The 24307-nt window shown below is 38.6% G+C and overlaps 1 protein-coding gene and 1 non-coding gene across 2 annotated transcripts; both read right to left on the bottom strand.

The window, feature by feature from the left end:
• Window positions 1-21352: 21352 nt before the first annotated feature.
• LOC133089814 (cytochrome c oxidase subunit 7C, mitochondrial) lies at window positions 21353-23409 on the bottom strand. The gene is made up of 3 exons (XM_061187980.1): window positions 23221-23409; window positions 22304-22432; window positions 21353-21462 (listed from the first exon to the last, which is right to left on the bottom strand). The coding sequence occupies exons 1-2, from the start codon at window positions 23293-23295 to the stop codon at window positions 22316-22318; spliced, it is 192 nt and encodes a 63-aa protein (XP_061043963.1). The 5' UTR covers window positions 23296-23409; the 3' UTR covers window positions 21353-21462; window positions 22304-22315.
• On the bottom strand, window positions 21567-21629 carry LOC133091611 (small nucleolar RNA Z39). Its single transcript, XR_009700945.1, has one exon. It is a non-coding gene; the product is annotated as a small nucleolar RNA Z39 (small nucleolar RNA).
• Window positions 23410-24307: the final 898 nt, after the last annotated feature.

Raw genomic sequence — 24307 nt, 5'->3', positions numbered from 1 at the left:
ACAGCATATATGTTGGTCTTGTTTTTGTATCCATTCAGCAAGCCTGTGTCTTTTGGTTGGAGCATTTAATCCATTCACGTTTAAGGTAATTATTGATATGTATGTTCCTATTAGCATTTTCTGAATTGTTTTGGGTTTGTTTTTGTAGGTCCTTTTCTTCTCTTGTGTTTCCCACTTAGAGAAGTTCCTTTAGCATTTGTTGTAGAGGTTGTTTGGTGGTGCTGAATTCTCTTAGCTTTTGCTTGTCTGTAAAGCTTTTGATTTCTCCATCGAATGTGAATGAGATCCTTGCTGGATAGAGTAATCTCGGTTGTAGATTTTTCCCTTTCATCACTTATATATAATGCCACTCCCTTCTGGCTTGTAGAGTTTCTCCTGTGAAATCAGCTGTTAACCTTATGGGAGTTCCCTTGTATGTTATTTGTCATTTTTCCCTTGCTGCTTTCAATAATTTTTCTTTGTCTTTAATTTTTGCCAATTTGATTATTATGTGTCTTGACATGTTTCTCCTTGGGTTTATCCTGTATGGGACTCTCTGTGCTTCCTGGACTTGGGTGGCTATTTCCTTTCCCTTGTTAGGGAAGTTTTCAACTATAATCTCTTCAAATATTTTCTCGGGTCGTTTCTCTCTCTCTTCTCCTTCTGAGACCCCTATAATGCGAATGTTGTTGCCTTTAATGTTGTCCTGGAGGTCTCTTAGGCTGTTTTTATTTCTTTCATTCTTTTTTCTTTATTATGTTCTGCAGCAGTGAATTCCACCATTCTATCTTCGGATAAGGTCACTTATCCGTTCTTCTGCCTCAGTTATTCTGCTATTGATTCCTTCTAGTGTATTTTTTATTTCAGTTATTGTATTGTTCATCTCTCTTTTTTTGTTCTTTAATTCTTCTAGGTCTTTGTTAATCATTTCTTGCATCTTCTCCATCTTTGCCTCCATTCTTTTTCCGAGGTCCTGGATCATCTTCACTATCATTATTCTGAATTCTTTTTCTGGAAGGTTGCCTATCTCCACTTCATTTAGTTGTTTTTCTGGGGTTTTATTTTGTTCCTTCATCTGGTACATAGCCCTCTGCCTTTTCATCTTTTCTATCTTTCTGTGAATGTGGTTTTTGTTCCACAGGCTGCAGGATTTTAGTTCTTCTTACTTCTGCTCTCTGCCCTCTCTTCATCTCATTTATACATTGAGTTCTTGTGTTTTCTCATTTTTTTGTTCAACAGATACTTACTGATCTGTAGTATGCGGTATATAAGGTGGTGAGAATGAAGTGGTAGACACAAAGACATAATGCTTGCCCTCAGTGAACACATTGTATATGTACACACTCAGAATTGTTTTTTAATAGCTTGTGTGTGAGACAGCTCTTCAACATGAGTAGCAGATCTAAGTTTTAGAGTACGAACACATTAAGAACTAAGTGTTATATGACTCTAATAAAAAAGAAAAGTACATATCACAATTTGAGGTCAAAGGAAGGTAAAAAATGTAGGAAGACTCACTTTCTTTGTGATTTAGAAACTCTTCTGAAATAATCCAAAAAAGGAGTTCTAAAGAGAAAACAAGTTTTTAGTCCATGGCAGCAATACTACAAAAGACACTTAGCTCAGTTCTCCCAGGGAAGTTATTGGAAAGAAAGTATTCAATTGATTATGTGAATTTGAACATAATCTAAGTGTTTTAGTCTATAACCTGTAGGGTTGTGTGTGTGTGTGTGTGTGTGTGTGTATAAATCTTCCCATTATTGTAGAACATTCTTCTTGAAGATCAAAACAACTTCTAAGCTATTGCCAGAAGAAGGTATTTATTGCATGAAGAAAAGTTATAATTATATGATAACTTAAAAACTCAGCTAATTATTAAAAATAGTTTCTTAAAAAAAATCTGAGGTCAAAGGCATCTTTTAGGTTTGACATTCTGGTATGTAATCTGCACAAAACAAAGCCTTAATATCTCAGTGTTTGTAGAGACTTTAAACTAGTCCTCAAACTTCTCCCACGTTTTGAATAATTTCACAAAATGTCTTACCAAGGTTGTCCAGTTTCTGCTTAAATAACTCCAGAGAAAGGGCAAAGTATGGTTGCCTATACCCAGCAATGTGGTGTTTATTTCATTTTCAGTGTCTTTGCAAACAGAGCCAATTCTCAATATTTCTGGATTCTGTACTTTAAATTTTGCCTACTCTGAAAAATGTATTTGTAACCTCAAAATCAATACTCCTGGCATTTTCACATCATTTATAGACATGCACAAAGTGTCAAAACTTTTAAATTGCAGGATGGGCACATTCCCAGCTGAGGAACAAGGTAACACTCTGCCTTGTTTCAAAAATCACTGTAAAAAATGTCCTTTGGGGAGATCTATTTAGTGCCACGTATCTGGCATTTTTGTGCTTTTTGTTGATGATTTTGCTTAACACAGCCCTCAAGTACTGTCTGTTCCTGAGCACAGGAAGGCTGTGCTGAACCTCACAGGAAAAAATACATGTGTTAGGTGAGCTTTGCTTAGCATGAGATATAGTGCTGTTGCTCTTGAGCTCAGTGTTAATGAACCAATGATACATATTAAATAAGATTATCTTTAAACAGAAACACACATAAAACCAAGCTATGTATTGATCAGTTGACAATAAAAAAATGGGCAGCGATATGATAGAGAAATATGGTAGGAAAAAAAATTAAGCCGTCCTTGAAATTCATGGTCCCTAACATTTTTCTAGCATTAGGATTCAATGGCAGGCCTTCAGCAAGAACTTTGGCAACTGTCAGTATTCCAAATGGGTGAGCAGAACTTGACAGGAAATGAAAAGTTTGTCATATGTTAAGGTGTTGATGGTAGAGAGGTTGGAGAGTTTCATCAAGGGAAGAATTAAAGCTCTTGGATTAGCCTTTGCTTAGATTAATACTCTATTTTCCTCTTTGCCAAGAGCTTGTGGAACAATCAGAACAGAAGCCAAGATACGGTGTAGATATTTACAATGCATTAATTTTCATATCCTCCCCAACATTTCCCAGCTTCCTTGTAGTTAAACAGGGCCATGTAACTAGTTCTAGCCAATGATGTTTGAGCAGAAGTGCTATAACTCTTTTGGTAGAAGCCTAGCAGCTTGTGTCTTCCATACCACTTCCCCTGCATTCTCGTTCCCTGCCACAGCAAGCCCTAGAACTTTATTGTGGTGATGGTGCCATGAGAGGGCAAAAGCTTTGTCATCCTGGGTCACTGAACAAGAAGCAGACCTCTCCCACCCAGCCTAATGAATAATCATCCTGAGAAAGGAATTTTTTGTTTTGTTAAACTATTTGATTTGGGGATTACTTTATTTTATATTGTTAAATTTTCAATGTCCCTTTTTATTCACTGTATCTGAAATGCATGCACAAGGTGTTCTGGGTCAGAGACAGACTTCTCAGTAAATTTCTCACAGTAAATAATAAATGCATTGGGCCCCATTCACCCTAGTCTTAGTGGAACAATGGAAGCCATGTCAGTTGTCCTATGTGAGTGGACAAATGCCTATAGGAGAGATGAAGAAAAATGATTTTTCTCTGCTTATATAAAGGAAGAAGGCAGCTGTCCCCCTTCCCTTTTGTAAATAAAATCTCTCCAGGAACCAGATAGCTGAGCCAGATCTCAGCTTTTAAAACCCGTCTACCTAGAGAGGTCTTCAACTTCTGGATCTTTACCCCTTTTTGACATGTAAATCCCTACTGAGATAGCCCTCCAGTCTTCCAAGTACCTTGGGCCTTAACCTAGGAACATAGTCCAGGCTCTAACCTGTTGGTCTTTTTGAAAGATAAGAGCTCTATCCTTTCAAATCAAAGAAATTAATTGTAGGCAAGTGACAACAGAACTAATTTTCATGGTATGAGAATATGCTTTTTACATTATAAGAGGAGTGAAAACAAACATTCTCTAACTTTACAGCATATAAATTTCTGTGGCCTAAGAGGGTAGAGCAGGAGCATTGAGAAATCCAGGGAAATTTTACTTCCCCACATTTATGATGGTCTGGACTCACCTGAGTAATAAAAGTGTTAAGGGTCAGACTAATCTGGCTAAAGAAAAGTATCCTTAAATGAAAATAGAGGGGCTTCCCTGGTGGCGCAGTGGTTGAGAATCTGCCTGCCAGTGCAGGGGACACGGGTTCGAGCCCTGGTCTGGGAAGATGCCACATGCCGCGGAGAAGCTAAGCCCGTGTGCCACAATTACTGAGCCTGCGCGTCTGGAGCCTGTGCTCCGCAACAAGAGAGGCCACGATAGTGAGAGGTCCATGCACCGCGATGAAGAGTGGCCCCCGCTTGCCGCAACTAGAGAAAGCCCTCGCACAGAAACGAAGACCCAACACAAGCCATAAATAAATAAACAAATAAATAAAAATTAAAAAAAAGAAAAAGAAAATAGAAAACATGAGACTGAAAATGTAGCCTGCATATATATTTTTGAGGCTAAGCATGTCAGGCCAAGGGTTTGGTATTGTACTCATCCAAAAGCATTACAATGATTTTGGAGGCCTTGTTATCCAAAGGTGTCTATATATCAATTCAAATATTTCTAACAAGTGTCTGATATGTTCAAATGTGAGGGAGGCTCAAAGCAGTAGTAAGTCTCTAGTGAAGAAAAGGAACTTCCTTGGATAAATTCTGAAAAAGCCACAGTCTCTAGAAGAGGCTGGGGACTCTGACTCCTTGAAGTCTGACACAATCTTAGTATGACAACTTAAAGTAACTTAACTACATGGACCTGGCATAGAATGTGCCTTCAGGGGACAAACATCTCCCCAGGCTTGGCTTCTGCTGTCACCTTCACTATACTTTTCTCTAGTGATGACCTCCAGCAGTTGTCATTCAAACTGACTCTAAATTGGACTTGGTATCTAAAGGACCAAGAGAAAGTTCAATTTTTTTTCCTTTAAAGGCTAAAGTAAAGCTCTCAAACTGAGGTTATGTTATTACATCACTAAGCGAAATTAAACAGAGATCTAAATATCAGCTGTAAAATCTTTCTAAATGTAAATTCTAATCCAGGTTTCAAGAGAGACATGAGGGTGAGGTCCTCTTGAGGAATCAGGGTTTGATGAATGTAAATCTTTGGTGCCAAAGATTCCTCTTTTTGTAAACAGAAAGCCTAGCAGAACACAACATAAAGCTACATGAGCGTATCCTTAACTTGAGTCTTTCCTTCTTGAATTTGGCTCATCAACACAGAGCCACAGGGGTCTGTCTTTAAAGCTCTAATCTTCTGCCTTGAGAGTAGACTTGTCAATGAAAATAATGAAAATAATAAAAATAATGTTTTTCTCCCATAAAATCCATATCCTCAAAAAACTGAGGTAAATAAATAGTGACTGTATTTCTTATATCAATTGTGCATATCATTACAGCATTTCACATAATGTTTGTTTTTTCCTCAGCTGTAATTTAGTTTGACCTTTGGGAACTGAAGCATGCACAGTTATAATTTTCCAGCTCTTCATAGTGTATAATTAAAGTATTTGTATGTATTGTGAATTTAATTGACATATAAACAATATGCTTATGGATGATAAGCACATACTAATTTTCACATCAAAAATTGAAAGTAAATAAGAAGCTATTTTCCTTGTAAGTCTTTTGACAGAGCCTCTTTCAATGGCTTAACATTTTTTTTCTCATAATTATGTTATCAGGATAGGTTTAGCTCAAAATAAGAGTATTTATCTTAGCCTTGATAAGATTCAAATGCTAAGTGATACACTGAATACTAAATAGAAGTCAAACTTTAATTTAGAAGACAAAAACAGAAATAAGTGACAGTCATTGGGTGTAGAAGCATAAAAAGAGAAGTTATTTACAAAAGAAATTGGAGGTGAGGGAATGAGTGATTCTACAGCATCCCTCTGCCTTCTTCCCTACCCTATGTAGTGACTAAGAGCTGCTGTGGCAGGAGTGAGACATGAATTTAAATGTCCATATGTCATTTAATAGGTACATGTCCTTGGACACACTTGGGTACTCTCTGAGCCACAGTTTCTTAATACGTAAAAAGCACCTTCTTTCTTTCTCTCACCCCTTAAGAGGTAATTTGCTAGGAAATCCTTGTCAAGAAATCCTGTTGGCTCTACCTTCAAAATATATTTCCCCAAGTGCCCATCATTATCCTTCATCTGAACAATGCAATATGCTTCTCCTTTCCTCCTGCTTCCAATCTTGCCCCCTTCTGTCTGTTCTCAATGCTGCAGCCACAGTGAACCTTTGAAAATTAAAGTCAGATGGTGTCACTCCTCTCCTCTAAACCTTCTCATTCAGAGTAAAGGCCACATGGTCCTTATAAAGGCTTAGGAGGCTCTACCTGCCCTAGCCCACAGTGACCTCTCTCTAACTAGGCTCTCTCGCTGCTATGCTCTGGTCCCTCTGACATCTTTGCTATTCCTTGAACCCAAAAGACAAACTCCTGCCTTAGGAATATTCTTATTCCAGATATCTCAAGTTTTTGCTTAAATATTAACTTCTCAATAAGGCCTACATTGACCACTCCATTTAAAATTACAACTTACCTCTCCCTACCCTACCCACAATCCCTTTGCTCCAGTTCTATTTTTTTCCATGGCCCTCCAGCTTCTAAGATACTATGTAATTTGCTTATTAGGCTTCATATTTATTATCTCTCTTTACCCCTTTAATATGTAAACTTAACAGAGACAGGGATTTTGCTCTGTTTTGTTCATTGATGTATATCAAGCTCCTGGAGCAGTACATTGAATCTAGTAGGTTCTCAATAAATATTTGTTAAATGAATGAATGAATGAATAAGTACCTATGCTATAATGTTATTTTGAAGATTAAGTTCAGCTGTTTAATACTGCTACTATATTCTTGCCTAGATATTTCTAAACTTTCCTATTTATAAAATGTCATCAGTTCTCCCCACATTCTCAATTATAAAAGAAATAAACATAAAATCACTATGTACATAAAAGATTACAATGAATTATATTTTTAGCTTCATAAATATGCTTGCTTTCTTTGAGAACTAAAACCCTGGGCCACCGACATTCATAGCCTTATTAGATGCATTTTAGTAAATTCTTTGCTCAGTCTACTGCTAAGAGAACATCCTGAAGAGATTAAGGCTCTGTGGAAACACTAAGTACACGCACACACACACACATACACACACACATAATCAGAAACAATGGCTAGTTTTAAGATCAAGTGAGTGAACGAGGATCAGCAATAGCATAAAGAGGTGAAAAAATATACTGAGATCTAAATAATGTTTGCATCTCAGTTAACATTAACAGCTTAGTTTACCACATGACATGTAGTAGAAAAAAAAAAAAAAGAAAGAAATATTAATTCCTCCTTGCCCTGTGGTAAAGCATACAACAGATAATGTGTGAAGATCCCAAAATTCAGTACTTATTTCTCAATAAACATCAGTTGATTTTGAATATTAAAACCAGGTATACTGTACTTTATAATTTGATAGCAAAATTATTCTGTGTTTTTAAAGTTTATTTTCTCTAACAAGCAAAGCACACTTTTATAATAACTTACTCTCTCCAGTAAATTTTCCTCCTGAAAGGGTGTGTGCAGAATATTACGTCTGCACCAATAAATTGTCATTCTCATTTTATAACTCAGTCTTCTGTGATTTTGGTTACTCCACACAAGTAAAATGGCAAAATTGAATGATTAAATGTAATGTCTAGTTTCTGGACCCGTGCAGTCATCATATTGGTATAGATCCCTCATGAAACACAGCCTGAAATGACCCACTACTCTGTCTCTACCACATCCTAGGTGTAATTACAATCTTTCATTAAGTTTCAGACCATAGTATCCCTTCTCTAGGAGATTCTCAATGTACTCATAAGATCAAAGACCTATCAATTTTCTTATTCACTCTTTTGAAATAATTGTGAGATATATATGTGTATTTGCACACATACACACAGAGATTAAAAGGGTAAAAAGACTGAAGTATCTGCCTAAATTATCCTTGAGAGCAACTGAAAGATATATATTTCTATGACCATTATGACATTAGATAAAAACAAATGTGGCAGGGCTTCCCTGGTGGCTCAGTGGTTAAGAATCCTCCTGCCAATGCAGGGGACACGGGTTCGAGCCCTGGTCCGGGAAGATCCCACATGCCGCGGAGCAACTACTGAGCCCGCAAGCGACGATTACTGAAGCCCGTGCGCCTACAGCCCGTGCTCCTCAACAAGAGAAGCCACTGCAATGAGTAGCCCGCGCACCGCAATGAAGAGTAGCTCCTGCTCAACACAACTAAAGAAAGCCCACGCAGCAACGAAGACCCAACGCAGCCATAAATACATAAATAAATTAATTAATTAAATGACTTCCTTTCTTAAAAACAAAACAAAACAAAAACACAACAGGCTTTCAATAAATATTTAAAAAATAAATAAAATGTGGCCAAAAATTGTTTCTAAATCTGCCAACTCTTTCTTCCATTCTTTATTAACAACCATTTTCGTTTCTCATAGGTTATATTTTAACAGCTGAATTTTAGCCTTTTAAAACTCTCTTAACATGTTTTTTAGTTTGTTGCTTGGGAAGTTTTTCACATTTGCAAATTGAGGATTATTTGACTCTAGGGCGCAGAGGTCCAAAGATTTTTCTTAATAAAGACTCCTTCTAACAATGTGATATTTTTGGAGTCTATCATCACTGCTTACAAACTATACAAAAGACGTTGTCATAACAACCAGAGCTTAGTGGCTTAGTATTCCAGATTTTCAGATTTAATATTTATACCTAAGTAATATCTTTCTGCATTGCTTTAAACCTCTTGTAAAATAAATGAAATGTTTACCTTGAGCATTGAACAGGAATGCTTAAGGAATTTCCTATAAATAAACATATCTGTGTAATTTGTATATGTATATCTCTCTATACATAAATATATGTGTATGTGTGTTTATCTATATGTAAATATTACATGCTCTATATCTGTATGACCTATCCTCTTCTCCACATCTCTATGACCTCAAATTCTGCCCATCCTTCAAGGCCCAACCAAACTCCACAAAACTGTCTCAGATACACTGTGTTCCCATCTCCCCTATGCTTTCACAGCCCTTTTTGAGCCTGTTTCCAGTACTTACCGTATCCTAATTTGTATTCATATGTGTAAGCATCTATCTTTCCCGAAAGATGGGAAATATCATCTTACTTCTCAGTGCTTTTCTTAAAGACCACTACTTACACCTTAAAACATAGGACTTAAGTAGATATTGAGTGAATGAATATATGTCTTTGTCAAGCAACTCCTTGGGCAGGGCACTAGAGTTCTGCTTTGATGGTATACTGACATCCTATGTTCATATGCAAATGGAGCTGCCTTCAACTTTATAGATCAATAGTCATCTTAGTAAATATTAAAATGAGCTCTCTGTAGAGTACTGCCTCTTACTGTCACTCGATTAACTGTACTATAAAGTTATTTTATAATGCCAGAGAAAGTGCTAGTGATGTCTTTTGATTCAAGACATCAAAAGACTTTACCACAGGTCTTACAATGTTGAGACCTTAAGATTTTAAGACCAGGATTAATTAACTATAGAGATAGAGGAGCCAAAATACTTTTCACATTGGCTGGCCTTTTGAAGAATTTTCTATTCTCATTTCTTTTCCAATTTACAATGTAAAGACTCAGTTTTTGCATTTTGCACATGTACACAGTATAACAGAATTGCTAAAAAATTTAATAAAGCACACAGATATAAGTTCATTATGGAAACAAGACAATTAGGAACAACAGGAAGCATTATGTTCCTGTATTTTATTATAAAGTATCTCATATTGAATACTCTACCCCTCCACTTTTCATGTTCTAACCCTAATTGAACCCTCATATTCCCATTCTAAGATTACTTCTTCCTGGTTATTCTTCTTTCCCAGTGTCTCCTCTTACTAGGCCATCAGGCAGGTAGTCGCAAATTAATATTACTCTTGTAACACACATGCTTAGAACTGTAAAGAGCTGAGACCAACCATCAGTCCTAGATCTTAAGTTGCCAAATCAGCCACACCCCTAACCCCCATCCCCACCCCACCAAGACCTTTCCTCTTTGCCACACATATTATCTAGTCTCATTTTACGGTACTCAATTAAGCCAAAGCCCTCTTCATACTTCCTGAAATCCTTAATTACATTCACACTCTTCTGTATACTTGGAATGCTCTTCAGTTTGATTCACTTCCACAAACATTAATTGAGTACTTACGGTTTACCAAAGACTACGTTAGGTACTAGGAACACAAAAATGTAAAGATGCAGCCGATGCCTTTTAAGGATACATCATTCTTTTAATCTTTCTTTGTCAATTCTTTGTCTTTACATGCTACTTAAGCTACTTCTGAGGAAAAATTTTTCTGCTTCACCTCACCTGATGCTACTCATTCTTCTACTTCATATACATGTTCTGTTGGGCTGCACCCCGCAGGCCTACAAGGCCTGCACTTGCTGAGCTTTAAGATGGAAGAAAGAGCCCGGAGTCAGCGATGGAGACATCAGTGGCTTAATTGGTGGGGGAGCTTACACGTCCGAAGCAAGGTCCTGGAGTGACACCCCACTGTGTGTGGCAGATAGCAGGCAGGACATGGTGGCCATCTTTGCCCCTGGGGGGAATGGGAGATTGCTAGATATAGGGGGAATGACATCAGGTTGGCTCATTAGTTACTGGGGAAACCAGCAGAGAAGCACGCCCCTCACCACCCCTTTGATAAGGACAATCGGCAGCTGGAGCAGGGGGCAAATATGTAGGAAGTTCAGTCTTGTGAGGAGGGTGAAGCTGAAGCAGGCACAGATTGAGTAGGGGATGTACTGAGAGTAGGAGAGCAGTATCTTGATGGCTCTGACTCCATATTCCATAGTTCTTCAATTGTATTATGTCATCTGTAAATTCTTATTTATTTATTTATTCATTTATTTATTTATTTTTGGCTGTGTTAGGTCTTCGTTGCTGTGCGCAGGCTTTCTCTAGTTGTGGTGAGCAGGGGTTCCTCTTCTGTTGTGGTGCGCGGGCTTCTCATTGCAGTGGCTTCTCTTGTTGTGGAGCACGGGCTCTAGGTGGGCGGGCTTCAGTAGTTGTGGCACGTGGGCTCAGTAGTTGTGGCTCGCGGGCTCTAGAGCACAGGCTCTGTAGTTGTGGCACATGGGCTTAGTTGCTCCGCAGCATGTGGGATCTTCCAGGACCAGGGATCGAACCCGTGTCCCCTGCATTGGCAGGCAGATTCTTAACCACTGTGCCACCAGGGAAGTCCCTCATCTGTAACTTCTTAGGTCAGATTTTCTCTGGAAAATGCTTTGAAACTGCTAGAACTGATAGTAATATATTCGTGTTCCCTAAAATAACAGCATTTAATAGATACATCTATAGCATCTTTATGCTCTGAAACTTTCATATATGGAAATTATACACCCTGTGAAGTTCTAGAAGAGGCTAATCTGGTAAATAGTAAAAAGAGTTGTTGCTTCTGGGAGATAGGAACAGGGATTGACTGGGAAGAGGTATCAGAGAGCTTTCTACAGTTAAGATTTGCATTATGTAGGTGTATGTATTTATCTAAACTCCCCAAATAGCTATTAAGATTGTGCCCATTTCACTGTATGTAAATTTTACCTTTTTATGTCTTTGTTTTGTGTTTATTTCTTAGCTGTTTTATGCCTTTCCTTCAGTTCCTTTACTAAATTTCAGGGAAATCTATCCTTCCTTAGACATCTTATAATTTCAAAGATCATTGTGTCTTTTTTCTTATCTTTTTCCTGTTTGGTCTCTTATTGTTTCATACCTCCCAGCCAGAACTTCTAAGTTTTTGAATTTTTAAATTCAAGGTGTCTTTTTTTCCTTCACTATTTGCAAATGTTTAAGAATATTTAATTCAGATTAGATTGTGTTAAGATTGCTTCTGCTTCGAGGACGGTTTATTGGCAGCAGACTTTTCATTAGCTGAAATGAAATGCTATGAATCTAAATTTCTGATTTCTTCTTATAGTAACTTTGTATGAATTCTATCTGGCCTAGGCTATTCACTTTGAAGTAGGATTTTCCTGTACTAGTAATACAATTATATGTAGCCAGAGTGAGAGTTTAAGGAGGCTAACTAAGTTTTTTGTTCAAAGGCATTCTCTCCTTTCATGTGGTGAAATATTACTGTGTTTTTTTTTTTTTTTAATTTGCACTTGTTTTGTTGGGAGACGGCTTGGTGTTCTGAGTTTGTACTCCATTTTTACAGGAAACAATTTCGCCCTCATGCTTCCTTTTCTTCATTTACTAGCCAGCCTCCAAGGGTGCATCTCCTTGACACTTTCATTTACTAGAAGTGGTGCCATTCTGAAACTCCTGTCTTGGGTTCTGCTCATTTTCAAGTCCCTTCCTTTCATTGTCACAGTAGCCAGTGCTCCAATCTGCAAGATCTCAAGCTGATTCTCAGTATTTTCCCACTCTGAGTGCAATTGGTTTTTGAGAGTGATTTTATCTGTATCCCAACATCCCATCTCCCTACCTCCACCCTCATTCATACCCTGTTGACCCTATCCATATCTCTGCATAAGTCTCCCCTTGAGTATGGGCTCTATATGTGATTTTGCTAGTCTGAATGCTTATTTTTCTACTTACAGGTAACTTAAAATATGTCTCTTAGTATTTTGGGTTCCTGAACCCAATTCCAGTGTGTGTATGTGTGTGTGTATGTGTGTGTGTATGTGTAGGCTTCCCCACACAAACACTTCTCGAATACCAGCTGTGTGTCTGAGAATTCAACTCAATTCTGACATTATCTACCCAGAGATAGCATCAGATTCCACAGGTAAAGGGCTCAGTCCCATTAGACCATCCTCCCCTTCAGGTGCCAATCGCAACCTCAGGCTGTTACCTGTGCTTCTGACCAACTAGCTGTAAATCAGAGGTTCCCACAAACCCCTGCTTGGGTTTGATTAATTTGCTAGAGCAGCTCACAGAATTCAGGGAACCCATTTATCACTATATTACAGATTTATTACAAAGGATATTAAAGGATACCAATCAACAGCCAGATGAAGAGGTACCTAGGGCTCAGTCCAGAACAAAGGAGCTTCTGTCCTCCTGGATCTTGGAGCCCAGCATTGGGGCATGTGGAAGAGCTCTGGTTCCTCAGCCTGGAAGCTCTCTGAACCGTGCCCCTTTTGGGGTTTTTATGGAGGATTCATTACACAGGCATGATTCATTAACTCATCAAGCGTTGGTGATTGACTCACCCTCTAGCCCCCTCTCCCCTCCCCAGAAATCAGGGAGTAGGACTGAAAGTTCCAACATCCTATTCAAGGTTGGTTGCCCCTGGCAACTAGTCATCATCCTTAGGTGTTTTCCAAAAGTCACATTCATTAACATAAACCCAGTTGTGGTGGAAAGGGGCTGTTATGAATAACAAGACACCCATTTGACCTTCATGGCTCTGAGGTATTTTCAGGAACTGAGGACAAGAGAGCAAATTTTATAACAAAAATGCTCCCATTGCTCTTATGGCTCAGGAAATTGCATGAGCCAGGAACTGTGGATAAAGACCAAAGATACATGACAAATATATTTTGGTCCTTTGAATTACCATGTATATATTTATAAATAGAAATTATAAATCACAGTATCACACTTAGTTACATTAAAGGCATAGGTTATGGGTGAATTTCCATTTCCTACTGATCAGTAAATTTCTCTGGAGGGCATGCGGGGAAATTTATACTTAGGACGTGTCTTAGTTTGAGTTGCTGTAACAGAATATCACAGATTGTGTGGCTTATAAGCAACAAAAAATTTCTCACAGTTTTGGAGGCTGGGAAGTCCAAGATCAAGGTGCTGGCAGATTTGGTGTCTGGTGAGGGCCTGCTTCCTGGCTTATAGATATGTCTTCTTGCTGCGTTCTCAAATGACAGAAGGGGGTTAGGGAACTCTCAGGGGTGCTGACCTGAAACAAATAGACTGCCAGATATTTCTCCAGCAAATATGGGTTTATTCAGGATCATCAAAGACTTGCAATTCAAGGTCTACAACCATGGTGAGCCACGTGCAAGTCTCCACAAGGCAAGGAAAGAAGAGTGCTTTTATAGAGAGGAAAAGGAAGTTGGGAGGGCTATAGTAAACAAAGAGCCCTTGCCAGGAAAGAAAAAGGTCTTTCTTCTTCCAGCTGGGCTCAGCTATTATCATAAGGTGGGAGAGCTCCTCCTTCTGGTCTCTCGACTCTATTTAATTTTGGATTTTATTAATTTTTTACAGGGGTCTCTTTTTTAAGAGCACCAATTCCATTCATGAGGACTCCAGCATCATGATCTAATCACATCCCAAATGCCCTACCTGCAAATACTGTCACTTTGGGGATCAGGTTTCAACATACGAATTTTGAGGGGGACACAAACATTGTCTACAGCAGGAAGTTCCCTTTTTCTCTGTGATAACTTGGAGATATCTAGAATTTCCTTTCTAAAATTCCAACAATTTTTTTCCCCAGGTAATTCATATTAATTTCCATACTGGTAAACACTGCAAGCCAGAATCTTGCTGTCAACTCATCCTATTATGTGCATCAAAAAGTATTGTTGGTACTGTAATTGAGAGCAGTGTCCCCCAAAGCTTTGACTATTAGGGAAAAGGCAGCATTTCAGAATTTCAAATTATCTTTTTCTTTAATTGGTAATAATGATACCCAGGTAAAACAGTTTCAATTCTGCTACACAGAGTGTATACAAGCTATTTAATCAATTTCTGATGGTGGGAAAATCCACAGCTTCACAAATAGGTACGTATATGAAGAAAAGGACCTCTATGCATGGTTCAGTAGCTGAGAAGGGAAACTATGACCATTGAACCATCAAAAATTGCCATCTGTAGATCAAAATGTGAAATATTGGTAGTTTCATATGGTTCAACTTATGTACCCCGTCTGAGGAAAGTGTGATTGCTTTTGGTAGTGAGCATGAAGAGATTTCACACGACATAGTTTATAGATACAACTGCACTGAGCAAAGTTCTCAGAACATAAAGATGAAGATATTATTCAATATTTGTTGATATTATTAATTTGAACAAATTAAAGATGTAAGTCTGATAAATTTATCAATATATAGATATTTAACTGATCATTTCCTGTTACTAGGCATCAAAAGAGAATTTCCTAGACTGGCTCCTCATATACTAGGAAATGCTATTAAACCCAATTGATAGTCATCCTACCTCCATCTATCTAAATATAACTGTTGAAAGCCTTATATTTACCTGGCACTGTAGTAAGTTTTGGAATCCAGCAAAGAAAAAAGACAAAGCTTATTCTAAAGGATATAGAGCCCATTAAAATCTTGAATAATTATTCAATATCAATTATTGTAGTATCTGCCTTTTGTCAGATCTCTGAAAATTGGAAGGGGATGGTGAATTTTAGCTGACAAACCTAAATTTGAGATGACTTTCTACAGGAATGCTACATTGAGTTGTACTGTTTTCCAATGTACAATACACAATGAAGGTGACTGGACAAGGGAGTGAGTGTGCTCTGGCATGAAGCTGTGCGCACCTGGGAGAAGGCCCGCATTTTTCTAATTTTTACAAAGCTGCCCATTGGGTAACTGGGATCCATCAAAATGAGACAAGGTGTAAATGCACAGTAGGTAGCTACTCAAAACTGCAGCTCTAAAAAAACACTTTGAAAGTAGAAAGCTATTTACCTCCATCAATCTGGCCCTTCGTCCACACATGGGAAGTGCTGAAAAGAGATCCTTCCTTACTACCAAGTCATGCTTTTGTGTGGTACCCATCTTTGTAATTGTAGATACAATTCATTTAAAATTTTGAAGAGTCCTTAGAAGATCGAGTTGACAAAGATTTCTACAATTAAAGATTCAGAGATATAGAGAAGTAATCCTTTTCAAGGTCTTATGGGGTACCCAAGTATTTCAGTGAGAGTAGGCCAAGCTTTGCTGCAGTCACAACCCTCAAACCCCAGGGGCTGAAAACAATGAGAAAGCTTCTTGCTCATTCTATACATTTGACAAAGGGCTGTACTACTAGTCCCTCAGGAACCCAGGCTAATGAAGGCTATACCCCAGCAGCAGGAGTAAGGGAACTTGGTGAATTGTACACTGTCTTCTAAAGCTTCCATGAAGTGTCAACACATCATTCTTCTCATATTTTCATTTGTCAAAGCAAAGTAGACAGAGTTCAATCCTGCCATGCATACAGAAATAGAACTGGCATATTCTTGAAAAGCCCTAGTGACTACGATACCAGGTTAGAGAAAGACCCAGATAGCTTGTACCTATATTCAAATATGAGTTCAAGAAGTCTCTCCAAAATTAACTGTAAATTATAATTATATACTAAAAAAATCTTCACTGTATTAACGTAATACAAAGAAAATGGCTATCTTCCTTCTGGTCTACAAAATTTTAACAGCTATGAGAACAAAGTATCATTTCGTAATGGATGAAAATTTTTTAATTGTTTGATGTGACGGAGTATAAATCATGTAAAAGCTTTCATTATTTACTATAGAGAAATTATTTTCTATTGAAAAGAGACAGAAAAAAAGAATTAACACTATTTCTCCTCTTTTCTAAAATCAGCTTAAATTATACTCTAAAGACCTATGCTATGGACTTTATTTATTGGCTACACTAAAATAAAGGCTTATTACATTTTGACATTGGGGTCCATCTTCTCAGTATACTTTACAGAATAGTTGCAGCAGGCATTGTCTTTTACACACCCCATAGCCACTTTCTTCTCCCTTTCTATTAGAATGCTGGTTTGTTCCAGTTTCCACTTTTTTCACATTGACTTGGAAGAAAATGTTAATTGCTCAAATGTAATCACTGCAGTGACTGTCATTTCCCTTGCTAGTGTTGTATTTAGAAATGGATATATTATAACCCTTGTGTCCAATGAACGGTGAAGGAGTTTGCTAGTGGGCTTCTAGGAAATCTTTCTTCATTCTTAAAAATAACTTGAACAGATTTTTTTCTTGCTAGATATTGTCAAGTCTGTATGGGATGCCTGGAACTGTAGCAGCCATCTCATGACAAAGAAATCGTTTACAGACAATAGGCCGAGTTTCCATAGAATGCCCTTAAATTCTCTGAGCTCTATCTTTTGTTATGTAAAACATATTCCCTAACCCTTTAAGCCAGTGCTTCTCAAAATGTTGGTCTCAAACAGGACCAACAGCTACTGTCAGAATGTAAATCAATACACATTTTCTTTCAAGGAAGGTTATCTACAAAGAACATCAGACAGACTAAACAGGGTCGTCAGTGACATAGTTAAGTTACTTTGGCAGAAAAATCTTAATCTCACTGAGTCTGCAACAACTGTTATTATTTGGTTGGAGAACTCAACTAATAAAGTTACCTGGGAAAAATTCATTTTTCTTCAGAAAACACTGACCCGTACACCATTTTGGTATACAGACTAGAAAGTCTGGGGTTTGCTTTTAGGTAACTTTGCTATTCTTGGTTTCAATTCAGTAATTCATTCAATAAATGTTCACTGATCACTTAAATTATACATGTAGTATAAATGAATAAGTAAAAGCTGCCCTGGTCTCAGAAAAATTACAAGTTGGTATGGGAGATAGGAAGGGAAATCAGTGATTACAGTACTTGCCAAGGTTAACTATAAAGCTGTTTACAGGGTGTTGGAGACTTAAGTGTATTATGTTTGGGAGGAATTGGCAAGGGAAAACTACAGAAAAAGGTGGCACCTGAGCTAAGTTAATATGTGGAGGCAGTTCACAATACTGGAGCTGTGGCCAGGGTGAGGCTGAAACCATAGAGAAATGACGAAATGCCATGTTAAAGAGTTTTAATTTTACTGATGGTGACAGTTTATTACATGATCAGCTTGCATTTACTACCATGATTCCAGGCATTTTTGGACATGGTTAAGGTTGAAGTTATTTGCTGGACAACTGGTTAGAACTGTAGCTAGACTTAGTAATTGAAAATACCAATCTATAACTGCCAAATGGCCTTGGGATTAACTTGAACAATTTATACAATGTCCATTTTAGTTCCTCTACCTCACTTGTTTTTGAGTTAAGCACTCTATTTTAATCTTCACAATATCCTAAGATAGTTACTCTGATACACAAGGGAACTGAGGCAGAGATAGTCTCTAGTTGAGCTGAAACATGGTCAAGCCTGGCTTTGAATCCAGTCAAATCTTAGTCCTGAGTCCATATTCTTAACCCCTTTTGTACTGCTTCTCTGGCAAAATGTAGGACACTTTGATTTAGGGTGGCCAAAGCTTAATTACGTAAGTAATAATTCTGGTTTCCTTAAAATGATTCCTGGGTTTCAGCCCCCAACCAAAATCCCTAATCAGGTATTCTGGAGTCAGGGAAGCCTCTGCATAAGGTACACTTGCTGGATTTTTATGGGAATCTTGTGGTTTTAGGTGTTGGCTTGAACTTTTAAAAACCAGTGCAGGGGGAAAATATATACATAAAATTGAAAAAAAATCAATATTCTGTGATGGTTCTAAAAACTCAAGCCAACACTTAAAAAAAAATTGAACTGGAGTCACATGCTTATATGAAATTGTGATGGTTAATTTTACATTATCAAGTTGACTGGGCCATGGTGTCCAGATATTTGGCCAAATATCACTCTGGATATTTCTGTTAAGATATTTTTTGGGATGAGATTACCATTTTTTTTTTGGACACACTGCACGGCTTGCAGGATCTTAGTTCCCCAACCAGGAGTTGAACCTGGGCCATGGCAGTGAAATTGCCAAGTCCTAACCACTGGACTGTTAGGGAATTCCTGAGATTACTACTTAAACAGTTTCAGTAAAACCTACTCTCCATAATGTGGGTGAGCCACATCCAATTAGTTGAAGGCATTAAAAGAAAAAGACAGACTTCTCCGCAAGAGGGAATTCTGTTAGCAGATGGCTTCCAACTGGAATATCAACTCTTCCCTGGGTCTACAACCTTCAGTTTACCCCACAGATTGTTGACCTGACAGACCCCCACAATTGCAAGAACCAATTCCTTAAAATAAATCTCTCTATAGACACATGCTGTTGGTTGTTTCTCTGGAGAACCCCAATACGAAAACTAAAGAGTTGTCTGGCCTCTATCACTCAATATACTTACATACTAAGAGCCAGCCTGTTGAAGGCCTTTTATGGGGATGGGGGTAAACCGCATTCCTATCCCGGGAAAGGGAGGTTTTTCTCTCATTTGTGTACACCACTCAAATACTTTAACTCAATTCAGAAAGAAATTTAATAAATGACGTTTTCTACCTAGACCCTGCTGTAAAATACTAAGTTACTTTCGGCTCTTGATATATTTTAAATCAGGGAAAGAAAAATTATTCTTTTAGGACTTGCCAGGACTTAAAATGTTTTTATATAGCTCAATGAATTTCAAAATAGGAAGAAGGCTCTATTCCTATTTCCTCCAAGAAAACCCTGAAGGCTAAATTTGTAATTTAGCAAAGATTTGAACCAAGAATTCAAAATCATTATATGAACCCTAAACTCCTACTCTTGTTTCTACTGTTCCAAAAGGTAGAAATCGTTAATGTTATATAGAAAAACTCTCCAAGCACAGAACATCTGACTCATCAATGGATAATCAAAAAACAACACACAAATACATAGAATAGTTGGACAAAGTCATTTAGACTAAATTGCATCCATATTTAAGTAATTGCCAGGCAGTTATTGAAGAGCCTAAAGATAGGTATTCTAGTGACCAAACTGGGATTAAAATATTCAGTAGCTAATTACTTTCCCCCTGCCCTAATATAAAGCCCTTGGAACTAAGTCATTATATTTTAAGTGGTAAGCAGCATTTCATTATTCATAATTTTGATTCACTGATACAGCTACTAATCAGAGCCATCTCGTAACCCATTTCTACTAGTCAAGCTCTAGAATAAAATGGGAATATCTCCTATATTGTCTCACATGCTATTACATTCCATTTCAGTATTTTGTTTTTAAATTAATTATTAATTTATTTATGGCTGCATTGGGTCTTCGTTGCCGCACGCAGGCTTTCTCTAGTTGTGGTGAGCGGGAGCTACTCTTTGTTGCGGTACGCGGGCTTCTCATTGCGGTGGCTTCTCTTGTTGCGCAGTACGAGCTCTAGGCATGTGGGTTTCAGTAGTTGTGGCACAATGGCTTAGTTGCTCCGCGGCATGTGGGATCTTCCTGGACCAGGGCTCTAACCCACGTCCCCTGCATTGGCAGGCGGATTCTTAACCACTGTGCCACTAGGGCAGTCCCTCAAATAGTTCTTTCATTCAGTCTAAACAAGACTAACATCGGTCAGTAGCACATTTACCATGGCAAAAATTTCAGTTTTAGGGTACAGGTCTAGAGGAAAAAAAAGGAAGCTCTTGAACTTAAATCTGCTAACACTACTGGTTTTCCTGATGATCAACTAATTATCACTCATGGAGAAAAACGAATTTACTCCCTCAAAGTAAAAAAAGACTAAAAGTGTATCTTTTTTCTGCCTTTAAATTAAAAAAAAAATTATAGGACAAAGTTTGCATTTCTTTTATAATGAATTACCGACAAATTCCTGACCCAGGAGTCAAAAATTAAAATTCAGAATTTAAAACCAAGAAACAAGCTAAATCACGTACATATTTCATTAAGAAACTAATAATGCAATATTACCGAAATAAAAAGTAAGCACAGGGACTTCCCTGGTGGCGCAGTGGTTAAGAAGTTGCTTGCCAATGCATGGGACACAGGTTCGAGCCTTGGTCTGGGAAGATCCCACATGCCACGGAGCAACTAAGCCCGTGTGCCACAACTACTGAGCCTGTGCTATAGAGCCTGCGAGCCACAACTACTGAGCCCACGCGCCTAGAGCCCATGCTCCGCAACAAGAGAAGCCACCGCAATGTAAAGCCCGCGTGCTGCAACAAAGAGTAGGCCGCACTCACTGCAACTGGAGAAAGCCAGAGTGCAGCAACAAAGACCCAATGCAGCTAAAAAAAAAAAAAACAATCCTAATCTAACACAGTCTATTCATCCAGGATAACAGTGTGAATCTATATATGTTCTCTTCCATCTCAATATGTCATGTAGTGACAAGTTCAACAGCCAAGCAACCTCATCTTCTGGATGGACCAGTAAATTTGTACTGTCCATGTCTGCAGACCCTTTCCAGCATACCTGTGAGTGGCCCTTATGAATAATTTGGTTGGAGAAAGCAAAGTCTCCACTGTTGAAAACTATGGAAGAGACTCTTAATTCAAACAGTATTAGGTTGGTGGATGAGGCAAATTGGAGCATGTAAAAAAAAAAAGAAGCACATGCTCAATTATCATGTTCCATATTTCAGAGAAGAGGCATTAAGGATTTATGCTGTAAGTTTATTTACAAACATATCTAGGATGCTGAGTTCAAGAGTTTGATCCTTTTTTCAAAGAGACTGCACATCTTAAAATGCACCTCTTCGTATCTGTGAATAAAAACATAAAAAATTAACGATATTAAAGAACCCATTCATTTAACAGAAATATGTAGTTTCATTAATATACTGTCTGTCCTTCAATTTATGACTGGCACATCAGAAAGCGTTTACAGTATCATGACTTTATTCATACTGATTTTCTTCATCATATGCACCAGAGTCTTCCCAAGTAATGGCTTGGATAAATCATTTCCCTTCTAAACTAAGACAAGTAAAGTCTTTCTTTTCCAAAGTATATTTTGGAATTTATTCCAATCATCCCACAGAGCTTCCTTTAGTGTTACTTTTGCTGAAAATTCTGATTGTAATTTAACTAAATAAATCCTTTCTTCTCACTCAGGGAATCTGCTAATCTTGCTGCACACAAGATTCCTTCAGGTATATACTAACATACACTGCCCTCAAGATAGATTAGCATTAATCAGTTTACTAGAACTCTACCTGGTCAAGTACCTGAGCTCTGGAACGAGACTGCCTGGGTAAAAATCCTGGTCCACCATCACTAGCTATGGAATACTGGGCAACTTAACATTTTTTTTTTTTGGTCTCAGATCAGGTGACCATCATCCACCTCAGTCTTGCCTGGTGCCAACCTGAGCTTATTAATGTAAAGTTTGCCTGACAAACAGCAGCACTCAATAAACACTGGCTTTCAGGCAAATATACATCTGTTTATAGGTTTAACCTGTCTCCCTCAATGCCACACCCACACTTAACTTCAGGAATTACAACATACAATAGTGTATTTGTGATTTTGGGGGGCGTGGTAAGGGAAGAAAGGAAAAAAGGGGAAACCTCTGTGAAGATTAGAAATGCATTAATTATTTACCTGTCTCATGGATTATTTTTTAAGCAGTTGGTGTCTTACTATATAGAAAGGTGCAGCAAATCCAGACCCAAAGTACAAAGTCATCATAGCTAGTAACCGCCACTTGTTTTCCACTGAAAATGGTAAATTCTGTTGGGAAAAAAAGAGGAAAAAAAGAGAACAGAAACTGAACTTCAAATCATCTGATTTTATAAATCAAAAATAAGTATACAGGAAACGCTAATTTTTCCACAATCAGGTTATATATATGCCATATACCATAACACTTTTTTAAACACTATCTTTCAAATCCTATGACCTCCATCACACAAAACACTAGAAGGTAAAAAAATACCTGGCTTTACTCATCAACTCTATCCCTCTACACCCTTTCTCGGCCCATTAATACTAGGCTTCAGGTAACCCTCGGAGGGTGTTACTGCTAACTACCCGATTTAAACTATTTATACTTGAGGCTAAAACCAACTTCAATCAAGGACGGTTAATACTCCTAATTTCGTCAACTAATTGGAGACGAGCCCCACACCACAGGCCCTCATATCCTCAACGTTTCAATGACTTTCACTTCGAGTCCGGTGACCTCTAGCTGGGCTTTAAGCCGCAATACCTGCAGCCAGGCGTTTCAGGGCCCTCCATATGTTGAAGGGCGGGGTGGGGCGCGAGGGGGAAATGGGGGAGTACTAGTGTGAGGTAAGGCCTCTGGCTTCACCTACTCATTCCTTTTCCCGACTACGGCGCGCAGCCAGGGTCCTGAACTTTCTCCCTGGTCCCTGGAGGAACTGGAAGGCTAGTCGACGTCCCAGATAAAAACCCCGGCTTCCCACCTCTCTCTCCACGGCCCATAGGCGGCCTTGGAGTTCAGCCAGTCGCAGCCAAGTGCCCCCTACCCAACGGAGCCAGGCCCCTTCCATACTAACCTTCCCTGGACCCTCCTCATAGTGGCTCCTACGGACCACAGAGGTTGTGAACCTCCGGATGCTTTGTCCCAACATAGCGCTGTTGGAAGCCCTGCGAAAGGCGCAGAAACTGAAGGCGGAAGAAATGGCGGCAGCACACCTAGCACTCCTTTCTTCACGACCTTGTTCCCCTGTGGGCAAGGACCGAAAGGGAAGATGGGAAATGGGGCAGAGCTCTCGGAACATGCGACAAAGCGGCGCCCCCCCGAGGATTGTGGGAATTGTAGTTCAGAACATCGTGGCGCCTTGTCGGCCCTGAAAGATTGTGGGAAATGTAGTCTCGCCCAGTTCTGGTAGGATCAGAACATACTTACCAGCAGTGTTTCTTCCGAACGTGAGTTCTTGTCCGGGTTCTTGGGGCCTGTTTCTAGAACGATTTTACTGAAGTTAGCGAAGCAGTTTCACCATGTGTGTTCTAGTTTATGGAAAAGGAAAATAAACCTCTCCCTTTTCTTTTTTTGTGACTATATGCTAAGTGTCTGTGATTTGCAGTACTACTCTGCCAGCGCTGCGAGAGATGTATATGCTCTGATCTCACCAGAAGGAAAGGAACCGTAAACACGAGTAACCAAATAATATGCAGTACAAAGGATTTCAGAGAGAAAACTGAGTTGAAGTGCGAAGGGAAGGATTCCTGGAGATATAGAGAACTAAGTAGAACAGAAATAGGAAGAGAGGGAAGAGAAAACTCAAGGCCAGTATGAGTATGGCATGTTCGGAGTGTGGAAGAGAAAGCAGCCTCTGATCCGGAGCCAGCCTGGACCAGGAATTGGTGTTCTCCTGCTGAACCTAAACAATTTAAGAGGACATGCACATCAAAGTTTCTCTTGTCAGTGATGGCTCAAGGAAATAAGATCACTCTATTATATATGAACATAGACAAAACATGAACATTGTTCAAGTCACAAAAATGACCAAACATCACCATACCCAGTCAATACGATGACTTCTGCTTCTTTATCAATTACAACCTTAACCGTAGGCTAATCTTCCTTCCTCCTACGTAGAATTTAGTAAGATAGCAAAAGTCACCGGAAAGAAGCCCAAA

This window comes from Eubalaena glacialis, chromosome 4 (assembly GCF_028564815.1).
Source record: "Eubalaena glacialis isolate mEubGla1 chromosome 4, mEubGla1.1.hap2.+ XY, whole genome shotgun sequence".
In the NCBI taxonomy this organism is placed as follows: Eukaryota; Metazoa; Chordata; class Mammalia; order Artiodactyla; family Balaenidae; genus Eubalaena; species Eubalaena glacialis.
Note: the sequence above shows the minus strand (reverse complement) of the source record. Positions and strands in the feature narration are given on the sequence as shown.